The following is a 16997-nucleotide window of genomic DNA, read 5'->3' on the forward strand; positions in this document are numbered from 1 at the left end:
AACATGATTGCACATGTATAACCTGTATCAGATAGCTTGCCATCTTGGGGAGAGGGTGTGTTGGTAAGCAAAATGAGCTCTTAGCACTTACTTCAACCAAGTGCCCTTGAAGAGTTTGGCTTTCGTTTCCTTTGAGTAATTCAGTGTATTTCATTGAGTCTTACTAGGTGCTAAGCCCCAGGCCCAAACCCCTATTAGGTGTAAAACCTATGTGGGTGTGGATTGGTAACTAAGGTGGGGCTAACTAAGGGGAGGTGCTAACTCCAGAGCCAATCATAGGAGCCTAAGTTCTGGTCATTCAGATGACGTTTGATGACATCTGAAATGGTATAAGAAGACAAGAAAGAACCATTTTGTGCAGGGCTCTCACTCTTGGTGGCATTTGGAGACTCCCAGGCAGCTGTAGCTAAGAAGCCCTCTAGCTCATAAACCCGGGTGTTGGGACTTTGTTAAACTCTGGTAACTATGTATTGGGATTTGGATCAGACAAGGTCTGTCTGCTGATGTTTGTACTTTGTTTATATTTTGCTCTGAAGTTCAGTCCCCCTGAACTAAGTGAATGATATTTGTATGCTGAATTAAAGTAAGCTTGTCAACCCTTACCCTTGCTTTCCTTAGTTAAGCAGATCAAAAGAACGTGTGCTTTTGCAGCATGCTGGTAGCGTTCTTGTTGTTGGGCTTGGGTTGGTCTTACACCCCCACAGCAGCTGCTAGCCGGATTTTTGAAACAGAGGGGAAGGAAGGGAGGGAGAAAAATTTGGAATTATCTTTACATGTAATTGGGAAAAATTTGGAATTATCTTTACATGTAATTGGGAAAAATAAAATTCTATTTAAAAAAGAAATGTTTTGATATATATGGGACCTTTCTATCAGCTTTCTTGGAAACCTGTGGAATACTGATCTCACACCTCATTTAATAATCATTAAGAATCAAAAGATTCACAAGTATTATTTTCCCTATTTTATGGATAAGGCAACTGAGGGTCAGTGATGTGTACAAGGTTATACAGTGGCAGAATCAGGACTTAACTCTTCTGACAAGTCCTGTGCCCTTTCTTCTACATTATGCTGCATACTATACTCCTGCCTGACCTTTGGAGCCTATTACCTTGCAAATAAATAACAGTAAATATACATTTGTACATAGTTCTTGTAAAGTCCAGTCAAAGCTTTCCTCTTTGTGGAGATCTAGAACCAGAAGGGGTGTTGGACATCATTTCATCTAATCTCTCATTTTACAGATAAGAACACTGAGGCCTGAGAGGGGTGAATTGAAGTGATTTGTCCAGGATCATTCAGGGAATGAGTAGCAGAGCTGGAATTTTAATTTAAACTCCATTTTGCCGTATTGCCTTTTGACTTAACTATCATTTTTTTCTGAGTGATCTTCCTATTTGTCTCTTCCTTGATTTTTGCTCCAAGAAGTCTAACCTGACACCTCAAGAATAAAAGTTTTCTCTCCCTTCTTAATATAGTATTTTGTATTTTTATCTTTGAAGTGCACTTTCACGTTATTCCTTGTTATTTAAATATCTCTTCTTACTAGACTGCAAGCTTTATGAGGGCAGGGACCATGTCTTCTTCCTGGCATTGCTCCTGCATTTTCTATCACAGTACCCTTTCATTTAGTAAGCATGTATTGCATATTTTTTTGCCTTTGTCTTCTATTCATCCATATGATTCCCACCTCCTCCTTTCAGTTCTGCCTCCTTGCAGTATGTCCACACCAACAGATTGTTATTCTTTTAAAGATCACCTTCAGCCCTAAATTCTAAACCTGGTGATCACTCTCTGATGGAACACCTGGATCACTAGAATCCTGCTATTACAAAGTGGCTGGGAATGTTCCATCTAATCTAATTGCACCAATTAACTAAAAGGAAGAGTTGCAGAGGAAAGGAGTTGAGTATGGAATTAGAAAGAGGACTAGACTTGGAGTCAAAAGATTTGGATTCTAATTCTAGCTGTGACTAGACAAGTAATTTAACCTCTGAGCTGCATTTTCCTTATGTTGTCAGGATAATAATACTTGCAGTATTAATGACAGTCCATGGTGATGAAAATGCTTTGTCAACTGTAAGGGCTCTGTGAGGATTAGTATTATTATAGCAGTGAAACACTTGGTACTTTGCAGAGCTAGCTTTGGGCAAAATTGTAAAGGACATCTTCCACACTCTTCTACCTTCTTCTATTTGGCAGCACCCTGTTCTCCAGATGCCTAGAGTAACCTCATTCTGCTTCAAAGTTGTCTTAGGTCTCCAGTGATGTGTAACACACAGGCTTATTCTTCCCAGATGGCTGATACAGATCTTCCTCTTCTACTCAGGACTTTGGAAGGTTCAAGTTCAACCTCCTTCCCTCATTTTATAGGTGAGGAAATGGAGAAGTTAAGGGACTTGCTCAAGATCACACAGGTCTAAGGGATTGGACCTATGACTTCAAGTCCAGAGCTTCCTCTCTGTCAAGTCAGAAGACTTGGGTTCCATTCAGTAACTTACTTGCAGCCTCTGGGAAATTACAACTTCTCTGATCCTCTTGCATACTCTGGGTCCAGTGTTTTCGGAAAATATGGCAACTCAAAAGGGCAAGTTCAGGGGACCCCTTAACAATCCTTACCGGTAAAATGAGGGTATTGTTTGTACTGCTATACAAAGGATATCATGTATGTGAAAGTAAAGTACTATATAAGTACAAGGCATTATCAAAACCTGCTGTTACTTTTGATTTGCAAAAAATCTGATAATTTATACAAGATGTAGGGAATAAGGCAGGGGTGGGGAACCTGCAGCATCAAGGTCACAGGTAGCCCTCTAGGTCCCCAGATGTGGCCCTTTGACTGAATCCAAACTTCACAGAACAAATTCCCTTAATAAATGGACTTGTTCAGTAAAACTTGGACTCAGTCAAAAAACTACACCCAAGGATCTAGAAGGCCACATGTGGCCTCCAGGCTGCAGGTTCCCCACCCCTGCAGTAAGGGATAGTGGAAAGAATGCAGGACCTGGAGTAAGAAGAGCCCTCGGTTTGAATCTGGACTATAATAGTTACTGATTGTCAGTAAGGTCACTAAATCTCCTCTTTCTCATCTTTAAAACTGATGGATATTGTCAATACTGTCAGGGGCCAGGTATAGTGAAAGAATTCACCACAAAACAAACAAAACCCTCTCTGTTTTCTTCTGTGAACCTGTATGTTTTTGGACGAGTCATAGATGGCTTCCCAACCTGGGTTTTTCTTGCCTTCTCAATGGATATTGAAAGGGGAAAAGGGGAGGGAGAGAGAGAATTTGGAACTTGAAATGAAAGTATTGAATTTTTAAAATATGGCTTCCTAGCGCCTATCACAGTGCCTGCTTAATTTCCTGTTGATTGATTCAATGTTATCTTGTCCATCTTCCGGGAATAACTGAATTCATAAGAGGTAGATGATAATAGAGTTAAGAGGACTAGATTTGGAATTTGGACACCTGGGTTCTAGACTGATTTTTGCTTCTAATTATCTATGTAACTTTGAACAAATCACTTAATCCTCTTTACCTCCTCTGCAAATGAGAAGGTAGAACTAGATGTTTCCTAAAGTCTCTTACAATTCAAAAACCTATGATCTGGAAACATTCGAGGAATGATTACGTATGTTAGTTTACAAAAGATCTCTAGATGCAAAGACTCCCCAATGTCCGTGGGAGCGTGTTACTTCTTGAGATAACCTTATCTACCTCAGCCTATCAATTTCTTTGACATCAGAGGTAGAGAGGTTTCACTGGGTACCCTGAGCAAAATGGATATTCTAAAGCAGAGGAAGAATTGACAAGATCGGACAATAGCAAAACTCTCAGAAAAGACCCGGGAGAAATCAAAGTTTTCTGGCCAGTCAAACCACAGAGCCTTGAGGACATCCTCTCTAGTAGATCCAGGCAGATTCGTATACCGGTAGTGGTTACAGCAGTAGGAACCAGGCTGATGCTTCCTTCCCTGGAATTGGGAGCCGGGAAGTCAGGATTAGCCATCTCCAGGCCCTTATCAAGGCCAGCTCAATGGATGCAGCAGCCGCCCATCCTGCCCCTGGTGCGGTTTCCCTTCCCGGCTGGAGCCTCCGGGACCCAGCCAGAGCGTAGGAGGAAGAGGGGCTGGAGCAGCCCCAAAAGGAGGAGACTTGGGAGGGGGAGGAGGAGGAGGAGGTGGAGAAAGTGCTGCTGCTCCCTGCCCCTCCCCATCCCCCCCGCGTGGGAATAGCCGACGGGGTGGGGGGAAGAGGAAAGGGGAGGAGGGAGGAGCAGCAGGAGGAGGAGGCAAGGGCCAGGCTCTAGCTCTCCTTCCCCTCCTCCTCCCTGATATGGCCAGTGACGAGGAATGAAGATGGCCGGGAGAGCCAGTGGGATGGAAGAGCCGTCGGTAGCAGCCGAGGCGGTGGCGACCCGGAGACTGTGATCCAGCGCCGGGTAGAAGTGCAGGTCCGGACTGCCTCGAGGGCAGGGACCCGTGGGCTCGCAAACGGAGGGTCAGCGGCCGGAGCGGGAGACAGCGGAGGGTCCCGGGGGAAGTCTAGGCGGCGCCTGGAGAAGGGGCCCGGTCCGGGAGCGCAACGAGAGTGCCCGGTGGTTCCTTCCAGACGCAGCGGGCGCAGCGGCGGGACTGGTTCGCGGGCTCCAGGTCCAGAGCTGCCAGGGCCCGGGCGGAGGAGAGCCGGGGGCAGCGTGAGAGGGCGGAGGATGAGCCGGGTGCGGCGGAGGAGCCGCTGCTGTCGCCCGCCTTTCCTGCTATACCCCTTCGTTCCCCGCGCCTCCTGCGCTGGTTGGGACAGTTGTTAGTGCTGGAGGAAGAGGCGGAGGAAGCGGCGGCGGGGGGCGGCCGGGGCCCGGGCTGGGCAGCCGCAGCTGGCCCAGCCCGGGGTGGGGAGGCGGCGGCGGCGGCAACAGAGCCCAGGGGCCCAGGGACTGTGTGGCGGGGAGGCGGCGGCCGGGGCCGGGTAACCATGCCTTGGCTGAGCGGGGGCCGACGGCGGAGGCAGCAGCAGCAGCAGCAACAGCAACCGCAGCAGCAGCAGCAACAGCAGCCTCCGCCGCCGCCGCAGCAGCAGCCTCCACAGCAGCAAGGGGGCCCCGGGCAGCCGCCGCCACCGCCGCAGCCACCGCAGCAGCAGAGAGGCCGGGAGAGCTCGGAGCTGCCTCTGCCCGCCGGCTGGGAGGAGGCGCGGGACTTCGACGGCCGCATCTTCTACATCGATCACAACACTCGGCAAACCTCTTGGATCGACCCCCGGGACAGGTAAGGCAGGGGTACGTGTGTGTGTCTGTGTGTGTTGGAGGAGGGGGAAGGGGCGGGCTAGCTAAGATGCTTCCCAGTTGCACCCAGGGATCTCAGTGGACGGTACCAGCAGCAGAGGCAAGCACAGCGCGGATCAGACTCATCTTTTCTCCCACCCCTTTTTTTCCCACTCTTCCCCCTCCCCAACTCGAGGGGAACAGGAAATAAGGAACCAAAGCCCACCCTTCTGGCTCCTTGGAGCTTTTGGACCCGGGTTGGGGCTGGGGGAGATCCCTCCCCGCTGTGCAAGGTTTGGGAAGTTGCGTTTGGAAGGACTTGGGCGATGGGGAGCCAGGGGAGCGTCGTTGCAGGCTTTGCGGAGCTTCCAGCGGCCGCGGGAAGGGCAGGAGGAGCCTCGGTCCTTCCCCCAGGCCCAGATGGAGGAGCGGATATTCTGACTCGGTTCCTTCACGTCAGACTCTCTTTCAGTAGATTCAGAACTTGGACGCTTGGAATTTCCTCTTCTCGTGTGTGTGTGATGGATGGCTTTTTTTTCCCCTCTTTTTCCGATGGTGGTTTCGCCCAGTCCTTCTGCGTGCTTGGGGTGGGATGGTGGCCCGAAAAAACAATCCTCCCGAATCGGACGTGTAGTCCAACTAACACAATATCAATAATCCGCAATAACCACATCCCAGGCTGCAGGAGGCAGGGACGAAGCCCCTCCGCGTGCTGGCAGACGCTCTCCCATTTGCCCAGGCTTAGGGCGAGCTCCGCACGTCCCTCCGAAGCCTTTAAGTTGTGGGATTTTTAATTGGTGAGATGGGCTGTCAGGCAGACACAAGTCTGTCCTAGACATCCTGGATTTGGTTACTTTGTTTTCAGTGTGAACTTTGTTTTACTCTAACCACCCTGCTGTCCAGCGAGGTAGAGCTGAGATTCTCAAACATTTCGGAGTTTGATGGCCTATTCTTCTTCTGTTACTCTCCAGCCCCTTCTAAATGTGCTTTGTGCCATAGAGTTACTTCTTCAAATTAAAATGAATGCAGTTCTACTTTGGGATCTTGCTGAGAATCTTCCTCCGTCCCTTGAGTTAATGGGACCCTGATGTGTTGAGAAATGATGACTGGAAATGAGAGCAACTATATTTTTGGGGGAAACTACAGAAAAGAGAAGAATTTTAGAAATTGTTGTGGGTGTTTTTTAAAGAAAATTCATAGTAACTCCTCAATAGCTAAAAATGGCCAAATTTTATTTCATTTCATGAAGTTTCACCTTAGTGAAGTTTTGGGCTCTTAGTAGAACCAAGCTAGTTCAAATGTAAAACCAGCTAAGTTAGTATTGTTACTCTTACTACTAATGTTTCTAGAGAGAAACATATGTTCTTAAGTGTACACATCTGTATTCCTGAAATCAAGTGAGTTTCCTTTTGTTATCTGATACCTTGTCCCACCTAAAACGGCTTCTGAAACTTCAGGCTTCTTCTAAAGAAGCCAAAAGGAAGTGCTATAGGCCTTCAGTACTTTAATTTTTTTTAAAAGGACTTTGTATGGTCACTTTATGCCAGCTTCCTCCTACCTATACTAGAAAGGAAATACTCCTTGGCATTTTGTTACTTTGAAATAAACTTGAGGGGAAGCCTGTTCCTTCGCTGCCTGATAACTGTTGATTCAGAACTCTTCCCCTCTTCCTCCTCATGCTCTCTCAAAGGTTCCTTAGTATTTTGTTTGGATTCCTTAGAGCTCGGGGCTCAGAAAGAAGTATAAAATGAGATCCAATTTTATAAGTGAAAGAAATGCTTAGTGTAAAGGTATTTTGGAAATCAGGTGAGATCATATTGTAATTTTAACCAAAAGCCCAAGCCACAGCTGTTTGAGAGCTATCAAGGCTTAGACAGTGCTGGAATTGGTAGCACTGCTTGGAATGTAGAGCATTCTTAATTTTGCACTTTACTTATTTCTTTCAAGTACACAATGAATTTGAAAATGAAAAAGTTTGCATATTACTTTCCTTTGAGGAAACGAGATTATTTTAGGAGAATAATGTGGGGGAAAAAACTCTGTTTTTGTTGTGGTGGTTATATTTTAGTGTGGTATTTACAATAAATATAAATGTAGGCATTGTGTTTACAATTGTTTGAATAGCATAAATAAGGCTTGGTAAATGGAATACCTAAAGGCAAACAACATAGCAATATGAGTTCTTTTTCCTTTCTGCTGTAGTTGACATAATACATTGTCCTCTTTGTTTTTTTGGTTTTTTTTGTCCCTTTGTTTTTTTGAAATTCTGCTGCAGAATTTGTGCTATAAAATGACTTTTCAATCCTTTTAAAATCATTTTTTGTTGCTTCTGTTAATCTGCCGTTGAACTGGGCAGGCGTTAGTTAACTAAAGTCAGTGAACTAAAGTCAATATTTTAGGTTTTTGTAAAGTAAAACCATGTCTATGCTTTTTATATGAGACAATGTTTTTATAGTAAGTGAAAATGCAACAGGGGACAGTTTGAACTTCAGCTCCCATAATACCTTGCCAGAAATATGTATGGAATGTTAAGCAGGCCACAAACGTTTAAGTGGAGTCTCTGTTAAAGATTGTAATAGTAATGGTTGCAATTCCTCTTTTTCACAACACAACATTGCTCACTTTTTATTAGTGCCTGGTTATCCTTTAAGTTGTAATTAATTTTTATTATATGTTGAACTGTGCTTTCAAGCTGAGAATTTTCATATATGACTCTGACACTGTTTAAATCTTGTTTGGGGCACACTGGCGAGTAATATACAACCCCCAAGCCCCTAAAGCTGGAGAATTTTGTTGTGGTGTTGTTGTCTCATCAAAACAGGTTTAAGTAGGGAGCCGACAGGAGAAAAGGAACGTAAATCATATCTTTCTTAATAGAGTTAAGTTATAAAAGGATTAATAGAAAGGATTAAGCAAAACCAGTTGATTACTGCTGTAGTGTTCAAAGCCATTTCATATGTAACTAAACGTTTCAGTAGCATTAAAATCACTTTCAAAATATAAAAATTTTTAAAAAAAGCTTCAATATTGGCTAAAGAGGATAAATTTCAGCTCATTTTCTCCCTAACCTAATTCCCATGTACTCAGGTTCTAATGGGTTGACCATTAATGAATTATGGGAACTGAAGTTTCATATTATTGGTGTCAAAAAAAAAAGAGTTCATTCCTATATTAGAATCTTTAGGCATGTGGCTAAAATATCATTCTTTAAGAAACAATACTTTACAGTTGTGCAAGCAAAAACAAAAGCAAAAAACCCCTGGTCTTCAAGCTTTCTGTGATGTAATTTTTTTTTTCATTTGTTTTTGTGACAAGTTAACTAGAACTTTTACCTGAAAACTTTGGAATTCAAAACTAATTTTGAGTGATTGAAAAAGGTTAATGTATAATTTACAAGACTAGCAATTTCCTTAAGTCACGGTTATAATGATATAAGGACTCCTTTAGCACCTAGTGTTGCACTTAGAGAATACCAGGCACTACTTAGAATTTATGTGAAGCCGTAGAATCAACTCAATATGTCTGTAAATTGTTTCTGATACTCTGTTAGAAATAACTCAGTTTCAAGTGCATTGGAATTTTCTGATGCTTTATGAGAAAGAGCTGATATCTGTTGATAAAAGGAGTTTGTACTTCCATGAGTTCCCCAGTCAATGAAATCACAGGTCCACAGCCCTGGGCTTGGAATCAGAAAGACTCATCTTCATGAGTTCAGATCCAACCTGAGACATTTACTAGCTGTGGACTAGTAGACAGTGAGCAAGTCACTTAACCCTGTTTGCCTCAGTTTCCTCATCTGTAAAAATGAGCTGCAGAGGGAAATGGCAAAGTGCTCTAGTATTTTTGCCAAGAAAACCCCAAAATGGGGTCAGCAAGAATCAGACAGAATTGAAACTACAGAACAACAAAATTGTTTATGGTTATCAAGGTTAAGACGTTGCAGTATAAAGCAATCAAGATTATGATTTGGGGAACATAGTTTTGACTCAATTTATGGTGGCCTTTGTGACATAATTTGATGGAGTCAATCCTTGGGGCTAGAAAAATGTAGCAAGTTCTCTCATATGCGTGGACTGTGCGTTATTGTGCAAGTATTTACCTCTCAGTGCCCTAAGCAACATTCAAAGATGATAAGTTGCTAAGAAGGTGTTGATATGAATTGGTAGAGAGAGTTTCCGCCACAGTGATTTCCTTGTGCCAGTAAAATCACTACTCCAGTTCCTGATCGACATCTCTATGGTGACCTAGTATTTTAAATCTCATTAGTTTTTGGGAGGTAAAAAATTTGGAAGTAAACAGTGGGCTATTTTGAAAAAAATTATTGCTTCTTTTAATTGTTTAAGCCCATATTTCATGAGAGATTTTCTTGGTGGCGTAACTTATTTGAGTCTTGATGTCACTAACTATAGCTCAAATTTAAGAAAGGCAGTACTGGAAAACTAAACAGTTCATCATAGAAATTGTAGATGTATCTTGGAGATTAAAGAGGAAACCTGTGGGTAACAGTGGTGTAAGGAGATAAACATAGCACACATGTTAAAAATTTTGTAGTGTCAAACTGGATAGGGGAAACAGGAAAACCTGAGTTCAAGTGTTGCTTCTGATACATGTTAGCTGTGTGTGATCCAGGGCAAATCACTTGCCATCTCAGTGTCCCAGGCAAATTTGTTCAGAACAGGTGCTATCTGCATTAGCAGAGAGAATTTCCTCATTCAATATTCCTTATACAAATAAAATAACAAGCCTGAAATAAAAAAAAATAGTGAGCTACATTATCAATCACTTAATACGTTAATCAAATTTATAGTACACTGAAACACTTTAAACAGTTTTACATTATTTTGCTTTAAAGGAGAAGCTATACATATGTGCATACGCATACATACACTTTGTACATAAATATCTAAGTATACTAATTTTATATTAAGTGTTATCTACAATAACTGAGTAGAGGACATAATTGCTATCTTCTTGGAAATTTAGTTCAGGATGAACTTAAATTTAACTTTTGGTTTAGAATGAACTTATAAAAATCTTTTCTATATTTGTCTTAGTTTACCCTTAGTTTAAATGAACTATTCCTGAATAGTTCTGATAACACTGAGGTTTATATATGTGTGTGTTTATGTACACACATATATACAGACATATAAGTATATACACACATGTATCTACACACGTATGCTTATACATATGTGTGTCTTTACACACACACACACTGCATCTATCTTTTCACTGGTACATCTCCAGGTGAGGAAATTCCCTTCTACCCCTGCACCGTAACTGCTACTTACACAGTATGGTTTTAGACAGTTGCTTAGAACATGACTTGCCCAGGATGGTGCAGTACAGCCAGTGTGTGTCAGAATAGTGACTATACAGATCTTCCTGATCTTAAGGTCAAATCTCTACTCATTTTTCCACCATGACTCTCTGGTCTATGTGTAAAAACCTCCTTTCTGTTTGTATGTAATTTTAGTGTTGGTTTAGATAATATACCTGCTCCTAAAATAGTAGGAACACCCAGCTCCAAGAATGGCTTCATTTTCGGTATTCAGCAACTATTATATGTCATAACCCTTTTAAGAAAGAAGAATGAGAGATTCATACAAAAAATAAGTCCTAGTCATCTTGAAACACACAGTTTCCTTTTCATCGTTTTCATTCTAGTTTTTAACATTGCAGTAAAGCTGATGTTATCCTTCCTGGTAGATGATAATGTAGTGACTTTAGTGATACATTTTGAAAAGTTAAGGGACTTACATAGAGAAGACACTTCACTCTCAGTTCTGTTCTGTTTTGTTTTTTTAAACCAGTCTTTGCCACAGAGACTTGATGTGACTTGATGGAGAGAGAAATGGGCCTGGAATCAGAAAGAGCCAGATTCAATTCCCACTTCAATACATATTTGCTGTGTGACCCTGGGCAAGTCAGTTAACCCCTCACTTGCTCAGGCAACTTTCTAAGACTAAATTTGAGAGAAGGCTTCTTTCAGCATTGTTAGAGAAAGTTCCACACTGGGAACCTGTACACAGTTGAAATCACAGGTTCAATAAAAACAACAGTAATAAAACAAAAAACTTCACCACTATCCCAGTCAACATAGTAGAACTGTCAAATGGGGAGAAAAGGAAATGAAATCTTGAGTTCAACTCACCCTACCCACTGGTGAAATTGGTGCATATTTATGCAATGCCCACTGTGTGGGGAATACTGTGGTAAAACCTAGCAGAAATTCAGCAGATGCAAAGGCAAGTGTCCTAATTGGAGAAAGAATACAAAAATGAAAAATAAGCTAATTTAAATATTTATTTATCACAAGTCTTAGATGCTTCATAAAGCCCCACATGATCATCAAATGAATTAAACAGGCAATAATTGCAATAGAAATTCCAAAAGGGTAGAGATTGGCTCAAAAAGGGTTCATTAGCATCATTTTTCAGTTAAATGAATGAGTAAGAAAGCATGGAGTAAGTGTTTGCTGTTTCCCAGGTTCTGCTCTAAATGCTGGGGATGCAAATACAAAAATGACACTCTTCTCCTCATGAGCTTATTTTCTAATAGGGGACAACAACACTGAATAGGTGAGTGGTCACCAGAGAAAGATAAAGTCACAGAGAAGGTGAATGGAGCCATAGGGTAATAAAAGAATGTTCCCTTTCCGGAAGGCAACAAGCATTTATTAGGCACTTACTGTGTGCCAGGCTCTCTTAAACACTGAATGCACAAAGGAAAGGCCAAAAAAAAAAAAAAACAGCCTGCTGTAAAGGAGCTCACATTCGAGTGTGGGACATAACATGGGAACAACTATGTACAAACAAGATATATGAAGGATAAATTTGAGACAATCTTAAAGGGAAAGTATTAGTATTAAAGGGGACCAAGAAACACTTCTTGTTGAAGGTGGGATTTTAGCTGCACGTGAAGGAAGTCAGGGAAGCCAGGAAGTGGAAATGAGGAGGGTGAGAATTCCAGTCATTGGGTACAGTCAGTACCCAAGAAAATGCATGGAGTCGGGAAGCACAATGTCTTGTGTGAGCAACAGCAAGGAGACCATTGTCACTGGAGTATACGGAAGGGGGAAGAAGGTGCAAGAAATCTGGAAAGTTAGGAAGGGGCCAGGTTATGAAAGGTTTTAAAAGCCAAATGGAATTTTATATTTGATCTTTGAGCTAAAAGGGAGTGACTGGAATTTATTGAATAGGGATATGATGTGGTCCAACCTGTGCTTTAGGAAGATAAATTTGACTGAAGGATGGACTGGAGTGGGGAGACTTGGGGGTGGAGGGGAAACAAACTAATGACAGCTGAGCAGTATTGATTGGTTATTGTTTGCTGAGCAAAGAGGTAGTGTGTATGTGTTTGGGGGAGAGGAGTGGGAAGGTGGCCTAGAGCAGTGCAATGGTAGGAAGTTAGCTTAGATGTAGTGAGGTCTTCCAATTTAGCATTGCCTTAGGATGGGAGCTGGAGATCTGTTTGAAAGAGTGCAGCTCTAGGACTTTCAACTCTGAAAGGCCGTGGGTGGAATGGCAGATAGATGGCAATGTTAAGATCCAAGGAGGCTATGTGATGTGCTCCAGTGTTGGTCATTATTATTAACCAACCTTTATTTGCGTGTCTACTACCGGAAGGGCTTTAATTGAGGAGGCAGGATTTGAATTGAGTCTTGAAGAATGAATAGTCTTTGAATCTACAAGAAGTAGACAAGAAGGGTGGGGATATGAGAAATCAGTCTTAGGGAGAACAAGTGAGTTCAACCCCTAAAACAGTGAAAGTATAAGATATGTTTGGGCTTTAGTGTGTAGACTAGTTTAGAGGTTTTATTGTGGGGAAGAATGATAGGCAGAATGGTACAAAATAAGAAGTGCTACATTTGGAGTCAAAGGGTGACTTAGGTTCAAATTCTGGCTTTGCTACTCACTACACAGTCTTGAACAAAGTACTTCAATCTCTGGGCTTCGGTTTCCTGATCTTTTAACTGAGTGGATTGGACTGGACTAGGAGAGTGCTGCCTTCTGCTTATTATTATTTTAGGACCCAGGAGCTAAGAATGATTTTTACTTTTTAAAATATAGTAAAACTTTATTTAAAAATGCAAAAAAGAAAACTCCACCATTCTTAGCTTCAAATTAACATTTTATATTCCCCACCCAAAACTTAGCTTTTCCTCTTAACATCTCTATCATTAATGGTATTAATGTTCGACTAGTCACCCAGTCTTAAAACCTACCTAGTCTTAATTCTTCTCTCCCTCCGCCCTATATATTGGTGGTCATTTTCCCCTTAAAATTTCAATGTATCCATGTGTTACTTTTGTCCTTCTCACATAGCTCAATCCCTGGTTCAGCCCCTCATCAGATCTCTACTGGTTTATTGCAATAACCTCTTAGTACTTCTGCCTAAAGGCTTAACTGTTTCCAATATTTCTTCTACACGGCCATCAAATTGGTATTCTCTTTTTTAAAATAGTATTTTGTTTTTTTCTAATTACATATAAAGACAATTTTTAACATTCTTTTTTTATGTTGAGTTCCGGATTATCTTCTTTCCTCCCTCACTCCCCTGTCCCTAAGCAATTGATATAGGTTATAGATGTGCAATCATATAAAGCATATTTCCGTATTAGTCATATTGTGAAAGATGAAACAGGCCAAAAGAATAGAACCATGAAAAAAAATAAAGAAAGTGAAAATAGTATGCTTCTATTTGCATTTGGATTTCATCAGTTCTTCTCTGGATGTGGATAGCATTTTCCATCATGAATACTTTGGACGAATTGATACTCTTAAAGTAAAGGTCTGACCATATCACTCCTTTGCTCAAGAAGCTTCACTGGCTCCTTGTTGCCTTTAGGCAACTCCCAACTCCTGTCTAGCATTTAAAGCCCTTCCCAACCTTAACCTAACTTTTATTTCCCAGCTGGTTTCATATTGTCCCTTGTGTACTCTACTTTCCAATTAACCAATATTCCATCAACCACTTCCATACTTTTCCTGGAATGCTTTTTCTTCTTTCCTTTATCTCATTGAATTCTTTGTTCCATTCAGGGCTTAGCCCAAGTGCCATCTCTACATTAGAAGCCTTTCCTGGTCCCCCACAGTGACTTTATATTTACTTACATGTGGTTTCTCCCCAGAAGAATATATTCTTTTTGAGGTCAGGAACTGCTTGCATTTTTTTTCTTTGTATCCACAATACCCAACTGAATTCCATTCTCCCTCATCCCCCTTTCAAAACTCTGACTTCTTTCATTGGTTTATCAATATCTATCTTATCAACGGTATGTCAGCATAGATTTTTATCTGCCTGCACCATAGATAATTTCAGGAGAACTGCCTGGAGAGCTAAGAAAATTGCCCCAAATTACCCAAATTTCCAGAGACAGGAGTTGAGCAATAGTCTGCGTTCCTGAACCTGAGGCTAGCCTTCTGCCGCTGAGGCTAGACCTCTATCCACTAGGGCTGATGCGTAGTAAGTGCTTAATAAGGCTTGTTGAATTTCCTTCTACTGAAATATTATTCAACCCTTCTGTTTGAATTCTCATTTCCACCACCCTTGTTCGTGACCTTATCATCTCATTTCTGTACTTTTGTCATAGTGTTTTTTCTACCTGATTTCCGTGTCCCTTATTCAACTGAAACTGCTCTTTCCTAAGACAAATCTTATGGCCTGTGATAATCTTCATCCTTGAACTCTGTAACATTTGACATTGTTGATCATTGTCTTCTAGTTACTCGCTCCTCTGGGTTTTAATGATACCCTTTCTTCTCTCTTGTCTCTCTTACCATGACCTGACCATTTCCTCTCAGTCTCCTTTACTGGTTCTTTGTCCATGGTAAACCTACTAACTGTGAGTGTCCTTTGAAGCTCTATCCTAGGCCCTTTTCTTTTTTCCCTCTATATCATCTCCTTTCATGATCTCATCAGCTCCCATGGTTTAAATCATCATCTCTAGGCTATTTCTGTTTTATCTATCCAACCTCAGTATCTCTCCTGAGCTACAGTCTTACATCACCAATTGCTTTTGAACTGGATGTTCTATAGATGTCAAATTCAACATGTCCAAAAACACAACTCATGATCATTTCTTCCAAATCCTCCTCTCTTTCCAACTTCTTACTGTGTAGGGTACTACCATCTTGTCACTCAGGTTAGCAAACTCTGTGTCAACTTTGACTTATCACTCTCACATACCCCATATAGCTGGCAAATCTTTTCATTTTTAAACCTAATTTTTACAACATGTTTTATAGGTCCCCTTCTTTCCACACATAGCCGTCACCCTATTTGAAATCCTTAACATCACTGGATTTTTGCAGGAGCTTTCTAATTATTCTTACCTCCCTAAGGTCTCTCTCCACTCCAGTTCATCAACCACTGGATGAACTACAGTAGTTCACTATTACTTCTAGGATCAAATATAAACTCCTTTGACTGTTAAAGCCTTAATCCTTCTTATCTTCTCACTCTAATACAAATCTCTTCTGCATACTGTTAGGCTACTTAGTGTTTCTTTCACTAGCTCTTTTCCATCTTCCCTGCCTTAGGAACTGTCCATCCCCCACACCTGGTATGCCCTTCATCCTCCTCTCCACCTCCTGGAATCCCTGGCTTATTTCAAGACTCAGCACAAAAGTCACAAATGTCTCTTGCAGGACCCCCTTCCAGTCCCCCTGCCCAGTACTAGTGACTTCTGCTCTTAGAATACCTTCTTTCTGTGTGTATTTCAGTTCTACCTACTTATATACATGTTGCCTCCCCTTTAGAATGTAAGCTTCGTGAGTTCAGTTATGTTTTTGCTTTTCCTTGTATCCCTCCCCCCAACACAGTTCCTGGCAACTGGAAAGTGCCTAATCAATAATTTTTGATTGACGATCCCGGCTCAGAAATGTCTAGTCGTTCTCTTTTGGCTAGAAAATAAAGCTAAGTCTCCCTACCTGGCATTCATGGCTCACCACAGTCTAACCCCAACCTTTTTTTCCTGGCATGATAGTATATAGAAAGCAAGCATAGGAGTCAGGAAGACCTGGGTTCAAGTTTAGCCTCCAAATCGTACTGGCTCTGTGTCTTAACTCAACCTCTCAGTGCTCTAGGCCATCCTTTTAGAGACTATAAATATCTCAGAAGGTACCATTCTGCCTTGCGAGAAGAAATTCTTGATGAGGGAGGGAGAATTATGGGCATATTCAAGTGGTGAATGATTCTTCCAGGTCCCAGGTCAATTGGAGGCTATTCCATTATTCTGTGAATGAGGTGATATATTACTTAAATGGGTGGTAGTCAAGTTGTTGTCTGACATATCATAAAAGAAAAATCAGCATGACGTCATTATTTAATATCATGATGATGGTGGGAGTTATGGAAGGATACTAAGATACTTCAAAACTGTGACACTGGGAAAATGGGGATACCATTAATATCTTGGGAGTTAGGCATTTTCATTCTCTTTGGCCACTAATATACCAATCCTGCTAATAAGCAGTGTTCTGAATAAGCTGAATTATTTTAGGAGTACCTAGTAATAACAGCAGTTCATAAGAAAAGAGCTCATTGTGCCCCAGTTACCTCATCTGTAACATAAGGGCTACTAGATATCGAAGGCCCCTTCTGCCTTCTAGATTTTAGAATTAAGTGCAAGATTTCTTACTTTCCACTGGGGAATATGCAAAGATGCACTAACTCTGGGGTCTGAGAACCTGCTTTTTGACACTATTTGTGTGATCTTGGGCAAAAT

At 41.6% G+C, this 16997-nt stretch overlaps 1 protein-coding gene across 1 annotated transcript in view; it reads left to right on the plus strand.

The window, feature by feature from the left end:
• The first annotated feature begins 4882 nt into the window (after positions 1-4882).
• Positions 4883-16997, plus strand: part of WWC3 (WWC family member 3) — a 208767-nt gene continuing 196652 nt past the window's right edge. Inside the window, exon 1 of the mRNA XM_036744885.1 lies at positions 4883-5267. Within this exon, the coding sequence (XP_036600780.1) occupies positions 4975-5267 (293 nt within the window). The 5' untranslated portion in view covers positions 4883-4974. The remainder of the gene's footprint in view (positions 5268-16997) is intronic.

This window comes from Trichosurus vulpecula, chromosome 2, assembly GCF_011100635.1.
Source record: "Trichosurus vulpecula isolate mTriVul1 chromosome 2, mTriVul1.pri, whole genome shotgun sequence".
Lineage (NCBI taxonomy): Eukaryota > Metazoa > Chordata > Mammalia > Diprotodontia > Phalangeridae > Trichosurus > Trichosurus vulpecula.